Below are 23,832 nucleotides of genomic sequence, written 5' to 3' on the forward strand. Positions count from 1 at the left end.
TGGGGATTGTATAATCTTATCTACCTACACATGAGTAAGGGATGGGGTGGGGTGCAGCAGGGCAGGCCATGGCTGGGCTGAGGATGAGGCAGGGCCAGTGGGCCTTGCTACTGCTGCCACTGGGTCCTGCTGCTGCTGGCTCCTGTCATCTTTGAAGGCAGTCAGGGCAAGATTAATATTATTTTTAAAAAAATTTTATGGGCCCTGTGGGCCTGATAGCCATATTTTACCTGCCCCTGGCCAAAATCATGGAGCTTTGCACTTTCATGTTGCAGCACATCAGCTGGAAGAAGTGCTCAAACAGGATGGAAAGCATGGCCAGGAAAGCAAAGACACTCACTCTGCCACAAGCAGAACACAGCTCCATGAGAAGCGGGAAGGCAAGGAACCAGATGTCCATTCTCTGCTCCCACTGGGATTGCAATGAATGCTGACCAGCCCTGCAACATCAAGAAGCACCAAACAGAAGCCTAGGGTCATCTACCTACTCTGCTGTTGCCACTCAGCCATGAATCACCCCACTTGGAGGCTTTTGAGAACAGACCTGGCACCTAACTCTGAAGTGGTATAATAGCTTTGGTTCTGACACACTGAAAAGTGCTTCAGCCTGTATGTTTGTGTGAGAGTAAAGCACTCCAAATTGAAGAAGGATTTGAAGTGCTGTCCATGCTCAAAGACAAAGTACTACTGACCCTGGACAGCTGTGTAAGCATTGGTGTAGCAAGGAAAAAAAATATGAGTAGGGAAAATGGAGGGTAAGAGCAGCATACAGCTATGTGCAGATATGAAGGGCACATAACCCTTGATTTAAATGTGTCATCATGTAACAAACTTTACCATTAATCCACATTTTGTAACAAAGGCAGTGAGCAAGAGAGTCTGAACAAAACAGTTCTGTGTTCTCAAGTGCCAAAGAGTTTGGAAACTAGATCCACCTTCAGAAGTAGCACTAACCTGTAAATTTTCTACCAGTGACACGTCATTGTGACTCAGATCTAAAAATTCAATCTTCGGAATTAGTTTCTGGAAAAAAAAATATTTATGAAGTAAAATGTCCCTTACTTTTTGTCAATTTATCCACATTCCCCAGACATCCTGATGATTAACTACTGAGGCAAGTACATACTGACACCTAGTCCCTAAAAAGTTATGCAAAAAAAAGGCATCTTAGTTTTGCAAAAACTGACTTTACTTTGAGAAACTAAACCAAGTTCTAATTTGAAATCCTGATGTCTCACTCAGTAGTGTGCAACACCCAATTTAGTCACTCAAGATGTTTCACCTTACTAGGGATATACACAGCAACCCAGATGTTAAAATAGCAAGAGTCAGATCAACTTGAGTGCCTCGTCAAGTAATCAAAACATTCTACAAGTAGCATCAAGTAATTCTAACACTTTAAGAAAACATGTTGATGGCCACTATAACCTCAGGATCCTACATACACTCTTATCCTCAACCAATTCATGCCAGAGAATTCATTGCTGACTCACTGATTCAGTGTTACAGTGCCTGCATTATGTACCTTTGTCTTCGTTATAATGTTTAAAAATACAGACAGTCAGAAAGAAGGGAGGGAAAAACATCTGGACTCAAACCTGTAAAATCAGTACTCAGTACTTATCTGTAAGTTGTAAAAGAAGCAATGTCTTAACCAAGTTTTACCAATGTTACCTTCACATTCTGAAGCTTTTTCCTTATGTAGCATGTTGGGGTCCCAGGGGCAGATGTGGTACCCCCTGGTGGCTCTGCAACCATGCCCTGCTCTGCTTCTAGGATGCCTTTTCTTCTGTCTACCAACTACACCTTGATGTAATAACAGAATTAAAAGAGAGGCTGCCCACTGGCCTTAGCATGGGCCCCAGTCCAGCTGGATTCCCACTGGGGTTCCCTGGCACTCTACTGCCCTCACTTACACTACTCCCAGGGCCCTTGCTGGGTCTCACTACACCCCAGCCCCTTACTGGCCCTCCACTGACTGTGCCACTGTAGGGCACCTGTAGCCTTAAAGGCTAATTGTGTGGCTCTGTTCCTCCCTACACCATGCTCCAAGCCTCACGGGTGTTGCTGTATTGTTACTTTCCTGTTGAGGCTTCAGCTTCCTCAGCTGCTGCCCTTCTGCTCTTAGACAGAGCTTCTAGTCTGAGCCCACTGTATTGGACCTGGCTGAAAGGCACCAGCCCTGGTCTAGCCCTTTCGGGCACCAGGCCCCTAGCCCGTGCCTGGCTGTGCCTTTCTTGGGTGCTGGCCCCAAGCCCCTGCCCCCTGTCTGGCTGTGCCCCTCTTGGCTGCTGGGTCCCTGTTCCCCACCTGACTTTGTAGCCTCATGCTTTGCCCTGCTCTGTGATGAGCACTCGCTCAGGCCTTGAGCCTGCCCCTGGCAGAGCTCAAGGCGATTGCATGTCCCCAGGGCACTAATGGTACCTCCGTATGTTGCCCCTTACAGTCCCAATACAAACCACTGGTATACTAAACTGCAACTCAAACAATAAACCCGCAGGCTATAACATAAACAGTCCCTTTCAGGCCCACCAATATTGGCACACAAAGAGAAACAGCCTTCTGCCCCTTTAAGAGGTAAACCCTTCCCTCATTTCTTGTGGCAGCACAACTTCCCAGCTCCGGGTTTATATCCCTGAGGCCCCAGGGCCACACTGGGGATCCACAGGCAGCACAGCAGTCCATCTAGTGTCCCCTGATAGCTTTCCTGGCCAGAAGCTCCTACCCTGTGGCTTGCAGAGCTAGACTAACTTGACAGCTCAGGCCCTGGGCTTATACACCTCCCAGGGCCTTGCCTTCTTCTGATCAGAAGACTATCCTGGGCTGCTTGCAAGTGCCTGCTAACTGGCTTCACTGCCCAGTTGCTACGGTGACCTGTACTCACTGTGCCCTGCCTGGTCTGCAGTGTTCCCTCTGGGCTGCTTCTTTCTCCCAGAGTCTGTTACACCCTTTTTAATGGTGTTACCTATGTTGCCAACCTATCTGTCATTAAACATCAGCAAAAAGGTTTTTAACTCAGAGTTTCAACCTAGAGAACAAGATCTAGCCTGGAAGGGAATTCTGGTTTTCTTATAATAAGTTTAGGACTAAAGCTAGCTTGAACAGTTAGAGTTTCAGAATGTACCTTTTCAGTAATTCATTCACTCACATTTTGCAGACATTTTGTTTGGAAGTTGTAGCAGAATCAGGGCTACAGAGGTGTCTGTGATGCTCCCTGGAAGCCATGTGGCTTCTGCCCTGCTCCAAGGAGCTCCTAAAGCGCCCTCTCTCTTTCCTCACCTGTCATGCCTTTGATGGAACAATTGGAATATGAATAGGGAGGCTGTTCCCAGGGCCCCTGAGTGAACTGTGAAGCCCAGAGGCCAGCAGATCCTTCCCAAACCCTGCTACACATAGCCTTATCCCTCAAATCCAGTGGACCCTCCTGGTCTATTCTTGCTCCCAGGACACTTGTTGCCTTATGGGCAATTCATGGCCTCCAACCTCCCCTGGAGCCAGGCCCATGCCTTACAGGTGTTCCCAATCATTACTTAGGTGGGCACTTTGCCCTCCAAATCACCAGGCCACCTTCACTGTCTCTGCAGCCCTTTGCTTCTGTGCTGCCTAGATGCTCACCCTGGCATAGTGTATTACTCTGCAGCTCTTTCCTTTCCTACTGCTCCTAGAAAAAGCCTCTTCTGTGTGGCTACTACTGTCCTTCTTTTCTGGCAGCCTCCTAGTAGTTATCCTGCTTTCAAGCTGTCAGGCTCATGCAGCCAGCTCAGCCTGCTCCAGTCTCCTCTTAAAAGTAACATGAGACCCTTGGCTTTGTTACTACATATTTATGTAGTAAAACAAGTCTGACTAGTCTGAAACTGCACTGCTCCAAAATATATTTTTAGTAGTCTATTCTTTAAATTGGCAATCTACAATATTCAGTAAAAGGAAAACACAATTGCAAAGGAAGACCCTCTAAAAGTGATTTTTTTAAAAGCCCAGTTGATTAGTATTCCATGGTGTGCTAGCTGTAGATTTTTTTCCAAACATGAAAAAAGTCTTGCAGATTGATCCAAGAATTCTTACCACTGAATCATCAATCTGAGAGATACTATTGTGACTCATATCTAAAGTTGTTAAAGACCTCCAAGTTGGAATAATGGCTGTTACTGGACCACTTGAAAGTGCACCCTCTGGCTCCCAATGGTCAAATTCAGAAGCTTCAGGCACTAGGATTTCCTGTTTAAGACAGACATTGAAGAACAATATTAAAATCAGTAAATATATTTTCTTGCATGAAACTGACAGTTTTCAGAATGAAGTCTCACAACAATAATCTAGGAAGTCTTTGCAAATGGTGAAATTAACAGTCACTCCAGATTTTAAATTCAAGTTTGGAAGCTCTGACAACTAAGCTTCAAAAGCAGTACAAGCTCAAACAGAGAATCTGAAGAATACTAAGATTATTAAAGATAACTACAGTTGCCATAAGTCAGGCTCCTGGCAAACATTATTTCCACCAAGCAACTGATAATGTTGCTTGATAGGAAGCAGGTACTTTAGTTAGTACTTGTGAGGTACTAACAAAAAGTGCATTAACTGAAGAGCATGGGGCACCTAAACACAAGTGCGGAATTCCAACGCTTTGGAGCAGAGTCAACTAATTGAGTCTGCTGGAGCATGGCAATTACTGTGCTCCAGCAGCCTCCTGAGTCTGGTGCATCAGCATCCCTGTGCTTAAAAATGGCGGCAGGGGTGCTTGAACTAAAGCTTGTTCAATGAGCAAGCTCCCCCACCATTTTTAAGTGCAGACACACTGATACATGAGATGTGGCAGTGCTTTAATTACAGCAGCTCTCAGAGCCGACTCCAATTTAAGCACACCCCCAACCCCCAGAGCACAGGTAAAAGTGCCCATGGTTTTTAAAGCAATGCTTAAGATGCGTTAGCCTATTTTAATGTGCATTAACTACATACCACATTTTTAAGTGATGCTTTAACATGCATTAAAATAGGTTAATGCTCGTTAAAGCATATATGTAGATAAGTCCACTGTCATGTTATGTCACCAGCTTCATGTTTACAGGGCAAACTATCCAGAGAGGAAAAGAGTGTCCTGGGGCCTTGGTCTGCCAGCACTTGCCAGGAAGGAGAACTGAAGAGCTGCTGGCAGAGGCTGTCATCCACTCCCCGACATATCTTCAGTTAATGAGAAGTGAGTTCTGAGCTCCCTCTGGGTGAAGGAGCTGCTTCCCTGCCTTTGCTGGTTGGGGAAAAGGGTGTGTGGGGAGGGTGGAGGAGGGCCATCGAATCATGGCATCTCTTGTTGAGGCACTCTGGGGCACCAAATTTCAGCATGAATCACAGAAATCCCATTGTAGGAAGGGAGGATGGGACAGAGGTTGGGATCCTGGAGGACCTGGCCAAATACTATCACCTTCTGTTTGACATGTCACACACTCAAATTAAAGCTTCATAGAAACCAGCTACAAAAATGCTCTACACTTTTCAAGCAACATCTTTGTGGCTGACTGGCCATTTTTATTTTAAGATAATTACTTTGCAAATGTAGACCGTCTAAATTTATTGTGCAATCAACCAATTAACTGCACAATAAATGTAACGCGTGGCAATTAATCAGCATGCAAGAAACTGATAAGCAAGAAATAAGTTCACAGTCACAGGTAAGTAACTGGTATACTACTGTACTTTATTAAACTGTAAGAGATTTTTAAATACTTGTTCATAAAGAAAGATTAAAGACTCAAAACAGAAACAATAACACTTCTTTCACATTTCAAGTGACACTAAATGACAAATTCAATAGCGCCTTTCTATCATAGGTCTTTAATAGCAGAATGTAAATCAACAGAAGAAAGCATTCAAAAGCTTATCTAATTATCCCAACCGCACAATAAGTCCAATAAAAATAGCATTCTAGGAAATCCTTGCTTCTCTATGAAAATTAAAGGCATGATTTCAGATACATGCCTGCAACTGAAAGTTTAATTTTTGATCTTTTTTTAAACAACTGCCAGCTTAAAAAAAAATTAAAATCTTACTTTCATTGATGTTGCTGAAAATCGAACACTCATGGTGGCTAGAGTGTGCTTTGATGAAGTAAGCCCTTTAATAAGCTTTGCACCACAGTGACTTATCTGGTTAGGAAGAAAAATACAGGCTTACAAAACATGCAACAAGTACAATGGTATTAGAATTGGTATTAAGTGCCAAAAATGATGCTGGTAGCAGCTCATATATCAGTTTCTCAATTAAACAAAACTATGCAAAGCATTTACAACTTTCCTCTAAAATAGCTCTTCCATAAAATATGGATAAATGCTAGGATCAATTAGGTCAGAAATGCCTAAACTTGGACAGGCCAAAGCAAAAGACTGGGATGAATAAATAAAGAAGCAAAATTCAAAGAGGTTTTTTGTTTTGTTTTTTTTTAAACAAAACGGCCCGTTACCAAAAAATGAAAAAAATATTTTAAAAATCCTCTCTCTAATCATGAAGCTACCCAGTTTAATTGGACTTAAAATTTCACTCTCACCAAAAAAGACCTCATAATTATATTAAGACTTACATATAGACAACTTTACTAGACTATACCATCAAACCTTGTACAGTCTCTACATTTAAAAAGTTAAAGGCTGTAGAAGAAACTACACTGAGCATTGTATTTCTTAGTCCATTAATCATATGGGATTGCTTAAAGCAGAGGTTTCAGACTCTTCTGGCCTTGCATGCCAGATGAATGCTGATGGGCTGGATCAGGCCCATGGACCCTCCCCATCCCCCACATACTTGATCTAGTACATGCAGCATCCACCTGAGCTGGTCCTGGTGGGTGGCACAGATCAGGACCTGGCCCCAGAGGGTTGCCCCACTGAGGCCAGTGCTGGGCTGCACCACCTGCGCTGCACAATGGGGCTGAGTTCAAGGCTGAGCCTCTCACTGGGGTAGGGTCCTGGACTGCATCACCCAGTGAGGTACAGGCAATGCCACCTGGGACTCAGCCCCAGCAGGCAATACAGCCCAGGACCCAACCCCAGTGGGTTGCCGTACTCACTGGCAGTTTTGAGCTGCACTACCAACACCACTTACTGGGACCACATCCTGGGCTACACCACCCACACTACTCGCTGAGGTACAGGCAGTGCAATGCAGCCAGGGTCTGGCAGCAAGAGGCACAGGTACTGCAGCCTTGGATTGGCCCCAGTGAGCAGCATGCCTGGGACTTGTCATGAACAAGCACCGCAGGTGGTGGTGCACTTCCTTGGCACTGTGCAGGGGGCTGGTATGGCACAGCAAAGGGGGTTGGCACCAGGGGCTGGAGCACAGAACTCTGTGCCCTGCATCCAGCCCAAGGGCCACACATTTGACACCTCTGGCTTAAAGCATAGAGAAACTTTTATGTTAAATCAAAGTTCCAGTTTTCTTTATTTTAATACTGGTTGAAGATCAGTACCAGAGGTTCTCAGGAGCTTCAATCCAGTTAGCTCCTACCAAAAAGAAGTTAAAAAAATCACAACATAAACACCACAACTGACACCCTTTCTAACAGCCAAGCTTTCTAGCTGCCAAGAAAGATTAAACAGGCATACAAACTGAGCTCAGTCCAAGCTTAAAAACAGGCCTTCCAGATCATGGCCAATATATTAGTGGAGACATATACTGATACTTCTTTACAAACGTATATTCCATAAACAATTACAAAAACTCCTTTAGCCTGGAAACAACCACAGTGATGTTTGATTTTTTAAAATAAATATACAGGCTAAAATTGTATTCTAAATATTAAGATCTTTTATGTAGAAGGCATGAAATTAACTGTTCTACATATCTAGTCTAGCATCCATCTTCTTCTTAATGAAAGTTACTGTATAATTTATTAGACATTAAATATGAAAAGAACTTCAGAAGTTATGTCTAGGATTCAAGTAGATGACAGTTAACTGATATGACTGAAATACAGCAAGCTGCAATAATGCCATGGTAAACCCAATATTTGCATAGTTTTATAAAGTTAATGACCAAACAGTTTCTCAAACTTACCTCTATTTGTTGAAGAGATTTAAAAATTGAAAGATCAAAAGGTAACAGACTATCATGAATGTTGCTGTTCCCAAAAGGTCCCTCTGTGCCAGTCACCTAATAGTTAAGATTAAAGACAGAATTAATGTTCATCGTCTTTGCAACATCTCTCTTTCAAGGTGCGATGAACTTAAAGAGTAACTAACTATGGGTGCACTGATGAAGCTTTTTTTGGGCCGATAACAATGGCCAATTATTAACGAGCCATATCAGCTAATACCAGTCCGATTGCTGATATGCAGCCCAGAAGCTTGGAGAGCAGCGTCCAGCTGATAAGTCTGTTGGGGGGTGGTCGGAGTGGACAGTGGTGGAGATGGCATGGCAGAGGGCTATGGGGTGGGAAACTGCTGTAGGCACCCCGCATAGCCCTCCTCCCAGTGCTGCTGCCACCCACTCCGAATGCAGCCCTGGCCCAACCCCCTTCCCCCTCTGCCATGAAGAATCCAGCACCGCCCCCGGCTTCAGCCTGCAGCCCACCATCACCCCATGCACAGATCCAGGAGGCACATAGCAGTGAGATCCACCCCCATCCTTGCATCCCCTGGATGAGCCTCTTGTGGCTCTGTCCCATGCCCCACCCTGCTCAGCCCCAGCTGGGCAGTGCCTGCCCCTGCTCCTGCCCCAGCGCCTCCCTCCCTCACCACAGGGGCCTCAATCTGTCACCCCACATGCCCCTTCACCCCAACAGACTTACCAGCCAGATGCTGCTCTCCAGACTGCTGGGCTAGCTACATTCATGCTGTGGCTGTGCACATGCACACAGCATTTATTGGAGACATTGTCAGCCACATCAGGCAAAAAAAGGCTGATTGCCAATAATGCTGATTTTCCTTCTATCAGTGCTGATACAATATGGACCAACACACTGGTGCACTTCTATAACTAACCTAGGTATCTAGCTGAAATAACTTAAACTTGGTGGGACTTGGTGGCAGCTTATAAGTATATTAGGGGTGCACATCAGGGCCTCGGGGAGCAGCTGTTCACCAAGGCCCCCCAGGGGAAGACAAGAAACAATGGGCACAAACTGACTGAAGATCACTTCAGAAAGGACATAAGGAAAAGCTTCTTTACAAGTCGAGTGCCGAGGGTTTGGAACAGGCTCCCTGCAGAGGTGGCTGTCACCCACCCTAGCGATCTTCAAAAAGTGCCTTGATGCCCACCTTGCTGGAGTCATCTGACCCCAACAGTCTTTTCTGGGCAAGTGCATGGAGGCTGCACCTAATGATCTATAAGGTCCCTTTCAGCCCCTAACATCAATGAAATTTTAGTATTTATATCAGTGGTAGGCAAAATATGGCCTGCGGGCGAGATGCAGTCTGCCATGGATTTTATCCAGCCTGCAGTGGGTCTCTTGGCCCCACCCAGCCCAGGCGCAGGAGGCAGCACACGCAGCTGGTCCCATTGCCCTTAGGTACACAGCAGGGATAAAGTACTGAAGCAGCCAGACTCTCCTTTCCAGCAGCCCCCATAGTGATAGCTCCTTCCAGCTGCTGTTGCTAGTATTGCTGCTGCTGCCAGTGTCACTGACACCAATGGACCTGGCACCACTGCCCAGGCATCCCAACCCATCCACCCTGTCAGGGGTGCCAGATGGAGCAGACAAGCAGGGTCTGCATGGAGACTGGCTCAGGACCCCCCTGTGGACAGGGCATTCTCAGCCAGCGGATGGGATGGGGCTACAGGCAGGCAGAGAGCAGACTCTCAGAGAGAAACAGACAGGCTGGTGGGCAGGGAAATAACAGCACAGGGTCAGGGCCCAGGACAGAGCCACGATCAACTGCCCACATGTCCTTGCAATGGGTGCCAGTTCCATGGGCAGGGGTATGCCAGGAGTAGAACACAGCTCTGCCCTGGGACTCAGCCCTGTACTGTCACTGCCCCACAATCCACATCCACTCATCTTGCTCTCAGACACCACTCCCTGCAGTCCAATCCCATCTGCCCAGCTGAGCACACCCTGTCCACAGATGTCCTGGGCCAGTCTCCATGGAGATTCCAGGGCCATGGCTGGTATCACTGTGTGGTGACAACGCAGAGGTGGGGTCTAGGGCAGAGCCACTTAGATAAGTTTTGGTGTACCGTGCTGACTTGGCCTGGAACAGCTCACCAAAACTCCCCAAATGGCTCTCCAGCCCAAATAACCGATCACCCCCTTAGTTAGATCCTGTCTTACAACTCAATACTTAGGTTCCTTGTTTAATATTGAGCTGCAGTTAGGGTAGAGTAAGGTTAAACAGGTCAATCCATAAGTTCAAGGTTTCTAATATAAGGGAATCTATAAATAACGCCCTCACAAAAAAAAGCAAACTAAATTACCACTTTAAAAAAATGCAGGTAAAAGTCCAGCAGCAGCATGGGGTGTACCCAGCTTATTGTACCAAATACAGAATATATGATTATCTCCTTCGGAGGCATGTTTCATATATGTGCACATGGTGCAAGCAGCTTCTGTTCACAGATGAGGCTTTCAGGGACACTGCAGTTCCACCTCCCTTGCAGCAGTGCTGGCCCCAGCCTCCTCTACCCCACCCAGGGTAACCTTCCACACACCAGAAGGCAAGTGGCACAGGCATTCCCCGGGAACAACCAGCAGTGGCATAAGGTGTGTCACTACTAGTTGTCCCCAGGGAACCAAATGTCTAGACTTGTGTGGACACAGCCAGGGATGATAAAGCCATAATAAATTTTTTTGCATGGGTTTACCGCAGAAGATGCTGGGAAAATTCCCAAGCCACATCACTCCTTTCTAGTAGACTGGTCTGAAGAGTTGAACCAAACTGAAGTGACAACAGAGGAAGTTTTATAACAAATTAATAAACTAAGTATTAATAAGTCACCAGGACTAGATCGCATTCACCCAAGAGTTCTAAAGGAACTCTGAAGTAAAATCGCACAACTGCTGGCAGTAGCATGCAACCTATCATTACAAATGGCTTCTGTGCCAGATGACTGGTGGGTTTCTAACATAACAACAATCTTCTAAAATAACTCCAGAGCCAATCCTAGGAACTACAGACCACTGAGTCTCACTTCCATCTCTGGCAAAATCAGCAGCCACATGGGGAAAAGTCAACATGGTCTTCGTAAAGGGAAAGCCTGCCTCACCAATCTACTGGAGTTATTTGAGGGTGTTAACAAGCACATGGATAAATAGAATCCAGCAGACATAATATATTTGGACTTTCAAAAAGCTTTTGCCATGGTCCCTAACCAAAGACTTTTTAAAAAACTGTGTTGCCACAGGACAGGAGGTGGTAGAGGCAGATCAAACCACTAGGTTCAAAAAGGGCCTGGATAAATTCATGGATGATACACCTATTAATTATTATTGAACAGAATGATGGAAAATGTTTCCTCTGGTATCACTAAACCTATAATGGTGGATGCCAGGGAGGACAGTGAATAGGGGATAAAAATCACTCTAGAGATATCCAGTTCAGTGCTCTCCCTATAGCCTCGATTTCTGCCAGTTGGATATAGGATACTGGGCTAGATGGGCCATTGGTCCGACCCAGTATGGCACTTCTAATGTTTTTATATCTATTATAACTTACAAAGGATTGAACCAAGTACAATGGCTTAGAAAAGCCTTCCAAAACACCCACCAAGAGTCTCTGAAATGGGCTCTTGTCTATACATTCAGCACTTAAAAACAGAAGGAAAATTTCAATGGCCCAAGTCAATCATAGGAAGTGAAGAATAGAGTAAGGCTGCCACTTTGTGCTTACATGTCGCAGCAATCAGAATTGTGGCAAGGACACAGTGGTTGAGAATGACATTTCCACTTAAAGACGACACCCTACGCTCTCATTCACTAAAAATCAAATTTTCCTAAAATATGTAATCTCCCATTCACCTATATTTCCACCCCAGTGTACGAAGCTGGAAAAGACATTTCCAAGATGAAATTGGAATAAAGTTAACTATTTGTTTGCAAAACTTTAGTGCAAATCCAAAGACTAACTTGGTTTTATAATTTTCCTCAGTTAGCATTTTTACCCTTAGAGAAGCTAAGTGGCTTATTTATAAATACTTGTTATAGAATATTTGAATCTTTGAAAAGTTTTCAGGATGGTCTCAATTAGACTGCTCAGGTTATTTTAACCTCTGAAGGAACATACACTTGTTTGCCACAAACAACTAGATCTGACAAGTTTTAGAAATTCTGGAGACTTAAGATCAAGATTGGATGTTTATTAAAAAAAATGGTAGTTCAAATAGGTATTAGTTCAGGGAAGATCTATTGTCTGCAGGGTACAAGAGGTCAAACTAACCAATTGCAATTGTCCTATCTGGCTTTATAACCTGTGAAAGAGCCACTAGGTTAAATAAACCACAGGTAGCTCTGCAGAATGCAAGAGGAAAGACTAAGCTTCACTGAAACAACTACATTTAGAATTACATTCCATTTTCTATAAAATATAGAACCACATTTTTAATTTGAGTGCAAAGCCTCTAATGAACCTTTTGTATGCTTCCCAGGCACTTAAATTTGTTGGTTGTGGGATTATGACCTCTGTAAATGAGAGAAGTTACTTAAGACCTAGTGAACCTGCTCTTTTGTTATGAAATACTGAGGGAAAAAAGAATCTGGGGATCACCTTTTTATTCTGTACAACAAAGGAAAACCCCTCCCACTTCACTGGGAAAATAAATTTACAGTAGATCCTAACTGATACTACCAATTTTGGGGACACTGGGAATTTTTACAGTGAAATATCAGTTTTAAATAGAAACTGCCTGCGATCTCAAATGTGGAATTGCTGTTATTTACAATTATAGATAAAACATGATGGAGGAAGAGAAACTGTTAGAAAAGTAAGATATTATGTACTGGCCCTTGAATTCTACAGTCCACTGAATTGTGTACACCTCTGACAGCCAATCAAGATTAAGAGATGATTTCATATCTGGGTGCCTATGTATATACAACACCTACAGCAGATTTGATAGGAGGCTGTCACAGAGGAAAAATCAGCTTCAGCCTTAGACCCTTAGCTGTGGTGTTATATTTACGCAAAATAAAGTGAATAATCTAAACCATTAGCCAGGCCTTCTCTTGACTGCAGAAAGATGAAATGACATTAACAACAGACAGCAGCTATGTACTAGTGTAGGCGAACAAAAACTCCAAAAGTTCATTAAGCATAACGCTAAAAGCTGCATGAAATAATGCATACAGCATGTACCCAAATATATTTTACCTTTAAATATCTTAGCCTACATGTGAAATCTAGGACATGACCTAGATCTGTTCTGGCATCTCCATTAGCACACGTAGGTTTCCCCCGTCTCAGCTGTTGAGTGATAGCATATAACTGCAATGGTCTAATGCTGAAGACTTCCCCAGCCATTAACAATTGTTCTCCTGAAAAATAAAAGCACAGTCATGTTAATCATGTAGTTACAGTACTTTAAGAATTCATGCCATGACTAAACCTCTAAGGTCCTCCACTGCTGTGGAGAAAATACGAGAAGAATGATTTATGTACCCTGATTACCATCAATATTTTTCTAATCTTTGCTATTCCAGTACTGGTATCAAATTGCAGGAAATACCATCACATTATCAAGATGGCATTTCAGATACTAGAAAATGATGTGGTGCCTATAGCCATTAAAAATACAGAACTGGAATTGTTAGCTTTTCTTTGCTTCCCCTCAAAGGAAGCAACTTTGGCAAGTGGGACAGAGCAGACATCACCTCATGATTAAGATTTTCAAAATCACTTAGTCAGTAGTAAAGCTCCCTTTGGAGTTAATCGAAGTAGAGTTAGGCCACTGCTGAGCTTCACTGATAATGCCAACTTATGCCGCTAAGTTTCACATCAAGGCCATGTTCAGCTTCTGCTATCGTGTACATCAAACTAAGTCTACAGTAACTGTTTCCAATGAACTTCCTGCCTGATAACTACATTTTAGAGTTCCACAATTTTCTGAATATTATTTATGAAATGGTTCTTAATTTCATAAGCCCGTGATCCTCAATCAGGGTGCCCCAAGATTCTCTCAAGGGTGATGCAGGGTGCTACACATGTTAGCACTGTTAGGTGTAAAAACGTGATTCATATGCTAAACCCAGAAATTTCAAATGGGAATTCATAGTGTTAGAAACATTTTGACAAGTTATGGTCTTTCTGAGGTCTCTGCAATAGAAGAATTGCTCTATTAGTTGTGTGTAATCAAAAAACAAGTGAAAATTAAGAGCTCACATTTTCCAAGGGGTGTCTCAAGTCTAAAAATATTGAGAAATGCTATCATAAGCTCTCTATTCCTGAGATCTAGAACAGCTCATTAATAGCAAAAGTTACCTTTACTGTATCAAGGAGAAATGCATTCGTTTTCCAACTCTCAGAAAAGAACGCTCTGTAACAAGCTGACTAATAATGTACTCATGGTCCAACAATTATATAGCTAAACTATTAAGTTAGAAATACAAAACTCTCTCTCAAATTCAGTGTATACTGCAACACTAGTAACAAGTAAGCCTTATGTATACCTCAGAACTCAATAGGAAACACTGGAATAAGTCAAGATATAGAGAAAGCTTTTGACAATTGTGCTCTGTCTTAATCATATGAAAGTTTTGAATGTGACAAAAGTTTCAAGTCCGTTCTAACAGCAAAGGAGAACATCCTCGCGGCAATATCTATTTGCTAAATATCAACAGGCAGCTGAATTACTTTCACAGTACTTTTACAAACCAGCACAGTGTCTTAAGATTTGTTTAAAGCACAACACATCTGCTGAAGTGGAGTAGCCAGTAGAAAAGCTGCCTGGAAGGATGTGAAGAACAGCAAAAAATGAACTAGAGAAAGTGTAATCCATAACATTCAAAGGAAAAAAAAAATCTGTAGGGTGCTGTCTCCAGGCAAATCGCTAAGTCACGGGTGGGCAAACTGCAGCCCGCAGGCCAGATACGGCCCGCCAGGCCATTCTATCCGGCCCTCAGGGCCCCTACAAAATTTAAAAAGTTAATATTTATCTGCCCCTGGCTGCCTGTCATGTGGCCCTTGCTGCCTTGCCAAAACTCAGTAAGCGGCCCTCTGCACAAAATAATTGCCCGCCCCTGCCCTAAGTATACCACATGAATACTGTTATCCCCCGTTGCCCTGTTATATTCTAGGAAGTTTCATACAGTACCTCTGTGAAAGAGCTCTTCAGCCAAGCCAGCTGTGATCCCATTGATCTCCTGCAAAGAATAAATCACTATGATTAAGTAAAAATATTTACTGTTCCTTCAAATGTTTTAATACCAGAAATCTCTTTTTCCTGCTAAGGCACCAGATCTTTAGAAATGTCTTTCAAAATCCTGAACACTTCAAGCATGATTAGACCCTTAACAGATGTTTTAAAATATTAAAGACGCTTTGAGGACATAACCTGCACTAATACTATTTTAGTTATCAAAACGAAGTAGAACCAGCACTAAACGACAATTAAATAGGCACATGGTTAGCTAAATAAGTTTAACAGAGAATGAAGACAAGAGATGCTAGTAGGGGTGAACTGATAAAGATTTTCTTGGCCACTACCAACAGCTGATTATTCAAACCAGGCATATTGGGTGATACTGATCTAACAGTGCTTACAGGAGCACAACCAGGCAGTGTGGAGAGCAGCTCCCTGCAGGTAAGTCCGTGGAAGTGAAGGGGCATGGTGGAGAGTGGTGGGGGGGCAGACTGAGGCCCCCACAGTGAGGGAGGGAGTGGGGCAGAGGCAGGGGCTAGCAGTGCTGCCTAGCCAGGGTGGTCAATGGGACCCTAGGACTGGGGCAGGAAATGCAATAAAGCCACAGGCAGCTCATCCAGGGGATCAGCAATCCTGGTGCTTAAAAATGGCGGTGGGCGTGCTTGAACTAAAGCTTGTCAAATGAGCTTATTTAAAGTGCCACTGCCACCATTTTTAAGTGCAAGGATGCTTTAGGAGTGGAGTCAAGGAGGGCAGAGGCAGGCTGCCCACAGTGGGCTCGGGGCTTTCTGCCCTGTTGCCTTTGCCCCAGGAGCCACACATGGACTATGCTGCATACCCCACCCACCCGACAGCAAGAGACACAACTTGCTGCCCACCAGTGCTGGGTGGGCAAGGGACATGTGGCCAGCGCACAGCTCCCAAGGCAAAAATAGAAGGCAGAGAGCCCTGAGCCCACAGCGGGCAGCCCACATCTGCCCAGCAAAAAAATATGAGGGGGCCACATGCCCCCCTTCCCTCCTCTGGGGGTGTGTGGGGACCTGTTCCTCCCTCCCCCCATCTCTGGACAAGACGCTCAGGGCTCCATCCTACTCCCTGCCCCGGGCCCGAGGTCCCATTTACTGCCTTGGATGGGCAGCACCCCCAGCCCCAGCATCACTCCCTCCCTCACCATGGGGGCCTCAATCTTTCCACACCCCTTCCCCTCCACAGACTTACCTGCAAGGCACTGCTCTCCACACTGCCCAGCTGTACTCATGACCGTGTGCATGCTGCAGCTGCATGCATGCATGCAGCATCCAGGAGGCCCAGCCAAAAGGCATATTTTATTTATCGGTACATTATCGGGTACACAACAGTCAAAAAAACCCAATAGCTGATAATGTTAATTTTCCTTTTATCCGTGCCAATTCAATATGGCACCAATATATCGGTGCACCTATAGACATCAGATTGAATATTGCCATGAAGTATTATTCGCACGGCTTGAAAACAACTTCATTCCTGAAACAAAAGCAAGTAATCAGTCTTAGACCTTAAAGTATCAGATGACCCTGATTATAAGACAACCCCCCAAAATTAGACTCTATATATGGAAAATGTATAAATTATTTACACAAATTTATAAATTTATATAATTTCCAAATATAGAACTGGAAATATTGGAGGGTTGCCATAAATGTGTCCTTCTTCCACTGCTATAACAGGGAAAATACATCTTGGGAGTCAGGCAGCCCTCTGCCTTCTCCCAACTTTATCCCCTGACAGTCTGTTTCCCCACCCCTTACTGGCAGACCCTGCTCTCCCTAAGCACACGGAAGTGAGGAGCAAATCTGAAAACAATGATCTTGAAATTAGACATGGCTATAGGAATTTTCATATAGTACACACACACACACACACACACACACACACACAATTGCAAGGGCCAAATCAGTTCCAAATTCACTTGGGCAAATCCCAAGAAGCAAGTTCCAAATTTCAACTGAGCAGAGCTCAATCATTAAAGTCTGTGTGGCTCTACCATTGAGCAAGTATCCTGCCATCCAGACCCATTTGTCTGGGACTTCAAATACTCTCCAAACCCATGGGAGGCATCTTATGCACAAGCCCCAGGCCCCATAGTCTCACTTGCTCTTAGCCACAAGGCCAAAGAGCAAGCCAACCCAACACAGCTGTAGCAACTTGCTTATACTACCCATGCACTTAGTTCATCCAGAATTGATGTGTTATTACTTTTTTTTACTTTTTTTTTTCTTTTTTTTAACTTCTACAAGTTTTAGCACTGGTGTTTGATAAACACATTTTTGAGCAGCACTTTGGCACCCACTTATATTTAGTACAAGCTTTTTTTATTATCTTTTTCAAGGCCAAATCAGCTTCAAATTTAATTGGACAAAGCCCAGTAGCCAAGTTCCAAGTCGACTCAGCAGTGCTCAATCATCAAGTCTATCTGATTTTACCATCCAGCAAGTGTCCTCCCAATCAAACCCATCCATCTGGAGCTTTGGATACTCCCCAGATCCAGACAAGCATCCTAACATGCAACCCGCAGGCCTGGAGGCTTTGGGGTTCAGATGCCCCCAGCCATGCTTAACCAAAAGGCCGAAAACAAATTATACATATCAGCCCAAAGCCATCATGAATTACCACATAGTCCACTGGGCTGGACCCCACCAGAGTCAACAGCATTTCAAGCCATGGTGACCGCAAAGCTCAGCACTGCTCAGTCTGTGTGTGTACTCCAGATGCCCTTCTCAAAGGATTCAATTGCTAATTAGTCCCTCACTCATGACTAGAACTGGGTGTTATCACAAATTCTGGGATGCTCCAAATATTTATATGCAGCTGAGGGGCAGGACAACCTAGCTTGGCTTCATCTCATGGAGGGCGGGACCACACTAGTCATGTGCCAGGCTGAGAGAGGGCACAACAGATGTGTTCTGGGTGAAATGTCTGGAGCCCTATTTCATGATGCTTGCCAGGTATTTAAGGCTGGTGAAGAATTAGGAATGAGCAATTTGCCCATGGTCACACAGGAAGCTTGTGTACAATCAAACCAAAAAAAAAAAGTTCTCCCTCAACTACCAAGACAAGCTACTCTGTATATTTATAGTGTTTGAAACCATTTTAACTTAACGCAGGATGCAAACAGGTGAATTTGCTCAAAACTGCACACCAATAGTGGTAAGACAGAATAAACCCTCTAATATGAAACAAACCCTCTATTACAGGGGTCAGCAGCCTACGGAACAGATCCAGCCTGCTGAGTTGAACCACTGCATCCAACCCATGGATGTACGGCTTTGATGACATGGCATTTGACAGGAGGGGCTTCTCCCCATGCTGCAGCAGGGAGAAGTGGCAGTAGTGGGAGCTTCTCCTGGGCTGCAGCAGGAAGAAGCAGCGGTGGCACTTTCCCTGTGCTGCAGCAGCAGGGGCTGGGTCTTAGCACCCGCCCATCTCAAAGCTGAGCCGGATCATTCCAGCCCGTAGCCTGAAAAAGTTTGCCAACCACTGCTCTATTACTTACCCAAACTGAGCTTTCTAAACTCACCAGTGCTTTTTCTAATTACATGATGTAATAAGAATTTTTTTCTTTAGTCATTTAAGCTTGATCACTTTTCTTAATGGATTAAATGCAACTCTGCTTCCACAACCATAAAAAGCCACTCAGCACCTCCCAGTCCCAAAGAAATTTATTACTTTTCCTTCCTGTTTCAATCACCAGTGCATATTCCTTCTAATGTCTGCCTTCTCTGTTACAAAACAACTACTGTGCAACTTGAAGTCTAATGACACATGAAAGATTAATTAACTTTTTTAAACCTTAGGGTAGCTTGTCATATTTTATGGTTTAAAGTTGCACCTGTTTAAAGAGTGGTGAATTACAGTATTGTTTAAAGTTGTCGTTTATATTCAGCCTAAAGTTCTGTATAGCCCCACTGGTATCTGAACTTTTTATGTTGCTGGTGTTTGCAATGTCAGCTGGCCTTGCCTCTTCCGAGCAGCTTGCGGCCTTGAGTTTACTCGCATGTTTCTTTCCTTTTCTATCACTGTGAGAAGTTTTTCTAACACAACATAATAATAGTTTTTAGGGCTGTGCAAAATTTCGCTGGCTGTTTCATTTCGGTTTTATTTCGCTGATGTTTTGACTCATTTTGAGCTCAAAACAGTGAAATCGAAATAAAGGGCTTCGAAACAGCCTCGAAACAAAACAAGGGTAGTCAAAACATTTCAAGTTTCAAAACATTTCAAGTTTTGAAGATGAAGCTGGGCTTGCCTGCAGGGAAACAAAGTAATGAGAGGGAAGGAGAAAGCGGGGGCAAGGATTGCTCTGATATTGACTGAGACTGTTTGACTGCCTAAGATGCTGCTAGTACTACTGTGCTGCTTAGTAAGTTATTACCTGTTGTCATTTAAAGTGGTGGACCAGGGCTGAGGCTGTAGGGGAGGAGGCCTCACTGGGGCACACTACTGTGTCATGTAGAGGCCCCAGCGCCAGTGACGGCGCACGCGCATGCACGCATGCAGTTTCCCAGGAGCAGAGTCATTACTCTTCCCTTTCTTAAAGATGGGTACCATGTTAGCCCTCTTCCACTTGCTCAGGAACACTCCTGAGTTCCACGACTCTTCAAACAGTCTTGCCAAAGGCACTGCAATGAGTTCGGCCAGTTCTTTCAGGACTCTTGGATGCAGGTCGTCTGGCCCAGCAGACTTGAAAACATCCAAATGTTCTAGGAGTACTTTCATCTGTTCAGGACTGATTTTATGTAGACTGCGGTCTTCCCTGTATTCTCTGGGCCTCTTGACAGGTGACAAGTTCCCGTCTGATTTCAAGAATACTGATGCGAAGTAAGTATTTAGGAGCTCTGCCTTTTGCCAAAGATCAACTGTGACCTGCCCCTCCATATTCAGCAGGGATCCAACAGTAGAGCTTGATTTTTTCTTGCTCTCTATGTACCTGCAGAAGGACTTTTTGTTGTCTTTTAATTCGGCTGCCAGCTTCATCTCTATACATGCCTTGGCCTTCCTCATTTCATACCTGCAGACCCTAGCTGTACGAGTGTTCTCCTCTCTGGATACTGAACTGTTTTTCCATTGCATGTATACTTTTTCCTTTTTAAGAAGTTCCCTAAAGTCCCCACTGAGCCAAGCTGGTCTCTTGGCTCCTTTCCCTCTTTTTGACTGTGTGAAGATGGCCTCTTTTTGAGCAGTGAGAATTGTCTCCTTAAGGAAGCACCACCATTCCCGATTTCCCAAATCATTCAGTCGCTGGTTGCGAAGGGCCTTTCTAACTAGACTCCTGAGTTTACCAAAGTCTGCCCTTCTGAAGTCTAGGACTTCTGTACTGCTGGCAGAATTCCCAGCCTTTCTGTGGATGGTGAATCTGACCAGATCATGTTCACTATCACCCAGAGTACCTTTAATCTTCAGGTCGCCTACCATGTCTTCCCCTTTGGGCAGCACCAAATCCAGAGTGGCTTTACCCCAGTCAATCCCTCCACAGCCTGTTTCAAAAAGAGGTTGTTTATAGCTGCCGAGGGGTTGGCTGACATACTGGAGCTGGCTGAATGGTCTTCCCAACAGATGTCAGAGTAGTTGAAGTCACCCATGACTTCAGTCTTTAGTGCTGGCTGCCTCGGTCAGTCCCCTGGAGAATGCCTGATCACTCTCCTCTTCTTGGTAGGAGGCCTATAGTAGACTCCCACCGTCAGGTCCCCTTTTCCTAAGCCCCCTCATATCTTGACCCACAGGGTTTCAAGGGACCTCCCCGTACAGTCAAACATGACCTGCAGGGAAGGGTATTGCTCTTTCACATAGAGGGCCACCCCTCCACCCTTCTTCCCAACATGATCCTTCCTATAGAGCCTATAGCCCTCATTGTCCACTGCCCAATCATATGTATAGTCCCACCAGATCTCCATCAACCCAGTGACATCAAATTCCTCATCTGCCAGGAGTGCCAGTTTGTCTCGTTTACTGCCCATGCTTCCGGCATTCCCATAAAGACAGCTGAGTTCACCCCTAGTCTTCTCAGGTTCTTTGTCCCTCTGCAAGTGTCTCAGGGCATTGGTACTCGTGTGGATGTCCCCTATGTGAATACCCTCCCCTGGGTCATCTTGACCAGAGGATTTATGACCGGCAGTGGAATCGACCCCCACTCCCCTGGACTTGCCTAGTTTAAAGCCCTCTTCTGCAAGTCAGCGATTCTCATAGAGAAGAGCTACTTCCCTCTGCCCGCGAGGTGGACACCATCTCTTGCATACAGACCAGTACTGTTGAACTACATACCAAGGTTGAGGAATCCAAAACCAACATGGTGACACCATCTCCGAAGCTTTCGGTTGACTTCTTCGATGCTTTCCTCCCTCCGACAACCACAGCCTCTAACTGGGAGGACTGAGAAGACCACCTGGACTCCTAGTTCCTTGAGCTTCACCCCCATGGTCTTGTACTCACGATTCTCCCAGCATTGTTTCTCACTGTGTCATTGGTACCCACGTGGACAAGGAGCATGGTGTAGGGGTCTGTAGGGCAGACCAGCTTTGGGATCTTTGCTGTTACATCATGAATCCTGGCCCCTGGAAAGCAGTAGACCTCTCGAGCAAAGGGGTCTGGACAACAGATGGCACATTCTGTTCCCCGCAGCACAAAGTCTCCCACAACAATCCCCCTTTGTTGTTTCTTTGATGGGGGCAGCTGTTCCTGTCTTGTCCTCAGTGTGCAGGACACAGATGCCTCATCCATCGATGGTGTTAGGGCTATTGGTGGAGTAGCTGATGCATGTCCTGGCTTTGGGCCTGGTGTGACCAAATGCCACTCTTAATCATTACAGGCATCTTGCTGAAGCTTGCTCTTCTTCCTGGTCTCCATGGCATCCTTCTCCAGCTGCAAGGCCTGGCAGAAAGCATCGATTGTCCTCCTTGTGTTCCCTGATGGCTTACAGTCTGCTCACCTCCTCAAGTTCCCTCAACCAGCCCTCCACAGTCTCCACCAGTGAGCACATCCCACAAGTGGGAGTGCCTGTACCCCAGGTCCCAGCCTCCAGCAGACGTGCCAGGCAGCATCCGCAGCCTGGAGTCAAGGGCTCCATCTACATGGAGGCTGGGACCATGGACTCCATCTGGGTAAAAACCCCTGAAGTACCAGGAGCAGGAGGTTCAACCAGATCAGGAAGCCTCAGGATGCAGTGCATGCCCATCACCATAGTGCTGGGTGGGGGCCCTGTTCACACAGCTCCTAGGTGCTTGTTTGAGTAGGAGACCAGAAGGGTATGATTACCTCCACGTGGTCTTCTCCAGCAGCTGATGCTGTTGCTGCGGCCTGGCAGACAAGCTCGAGTAGCTTCCTGAAGGAGGGTCCACTGGCTTCCTGGCTTCTCAAACAGTTGGAGGATTCCCTGGGTCCCTGGGTGTCTCCTCCAGAGAGCTGGTCCCAGCAATTAAACCAGCTGTGGATTCATTCAGGGCACCTGAGAATCCTCCAAACAGTGCCTCGTTTCAAAGGCACAGTTCATACTATCAACTAATGCAGCCTCTACTTTAACAGGGATAGTGCCAGGGACATCACTGGTAAATCTCAGTCCATGAGCTCAACTCTTTGTATTATCCAAACCCTACAAAGGAAGAGATTCTAGACCTGTTTTGTTTAAACATAAAACGTGCCAAAACACTCAAAATAGTGTGAAAACATCACCAGATTCTTAGTTTGAATCTGTGAAGAAAGGGGCAAGAAAGTAAAATGAACAGATGCTTACAAAATACTTACATATAGATGAAAATGTAAGAAGCATGATAATACTTTGGGTGCAGCCATAGGGAACTTGATCAAAAGTGTTTGTAGGTAAATTTCTAATTCCTTCTGTCTTTTTTCCACCAAGCTTTTAGAATTTTTCCCAATAATTTTCTTGGGAGGCAACAGGTTTTTATCTGTTTTCTTTTCTGAAACAAGCTGAAAAAAACCCAAGGATATTAGAGTTAGCACTTGAAATAAGTATTACTTTTTGAGCTTGCAGTAGTAACAGAACATATTAAGAGATTTATCTTTTTTTCTGTAAATTCCTGGTAAAACTGCAACTACTCAATTAAGTTTGGCTACTACTCGTGTTTTTGGTGAAAGACTATACAAACGTTAGAACAATAAAAGATTTAACAAAATTAAAATTTTGGCAGTCAGTGCCTGAAAACTTTTGAACCCCATCCTCTCCCTTTACCAGCAGAGCTCACATATACCAATGACTAATATAAATATTTAAGTAAACAAGTCCTATGGAAAACCAAAGGGCTACTGGTGAGCTCAAGCCTGCATGTCTAAGACTCATTTATAAATTGCTCTATCACTGTTTTAAATCACTACAGGTTAATAGGTGCAAGAAATGACTATTCAACAATTGCCTGTTAAGGACAATAGTCTGAAAAACACCAGCAGAGACAGTCCATCTAAGAGTGGAATGCAATGTGGCCTATTATATTGCCCAGGCAGAGACAATAATAATTTTCAGGGCATTCTACCCTGTCACTTTCACTAGAACTATATGGCAAAGCCCAAACAGTAATTTTC

General features: G+C 44.6%; 1 protein-coding gene across 1 annotated transcript in view; it reads right to left on the reverse strand.

The window, feature by feature from the left end:
- Nucleotides 1-23,832, reverse strand: part of NISCH (nischarin) — an 86,782-nt gene that overhangs the window by 51,026 nt on the left and 11,924 nt on the right. Inside the window, exons 3-9 of the mRNA XM_019504632.1 lie at nucleotides 23,041-23,223; nucleotides 15,223-15,271; nucleotides 13,284-13,447; nucleotides 8,038-8,133; nucleotides 6,039-6,134; nucleotides 4,063-4,215; nucleotides 955-1,023 (exon numbers count right to left, since the gene is read on the reverse strand). Coding sequence (XP_019360177.1) covers nucleotides 955-1,023; nucleotides 4,063-4,215; nucleotides 6,039-6,134; nucleotides 8,038-8,133; nucleotides 13,284-13,447; nucleotides 15,223-15,271; nucleotides 23,041-23,223 — 810 coding nt within the window. The remainder of the gene's footprint in view (nucleotides 1-954; nucleotides 1,024-4,062; nucleotides 4,216-6,038; nucleotides 6,135-8,037; nucleotides 8,134-13,283; nucleotides 13,448-15,222; nucleotides 15,272-23,040; nucleotides 23,224-23,832) is intronic.

This window comes from Gavialis gangeticus, unplaced genomic scaffold (genome assembly GCF_001723915.1).
Source record: "Gavialis gangeticus isolate Ggan-Ray unplaced genomic scaffold, GavGan_comp1, whole genome shotgun sequence".
In the NCBI taxonomy this organism is placed as follows: domain Eukaryota; kingdom Metazoa; phylum Chordata; order Crocodylia; family Gavialidae; genus Gavialis; species Gavialis gangeticus.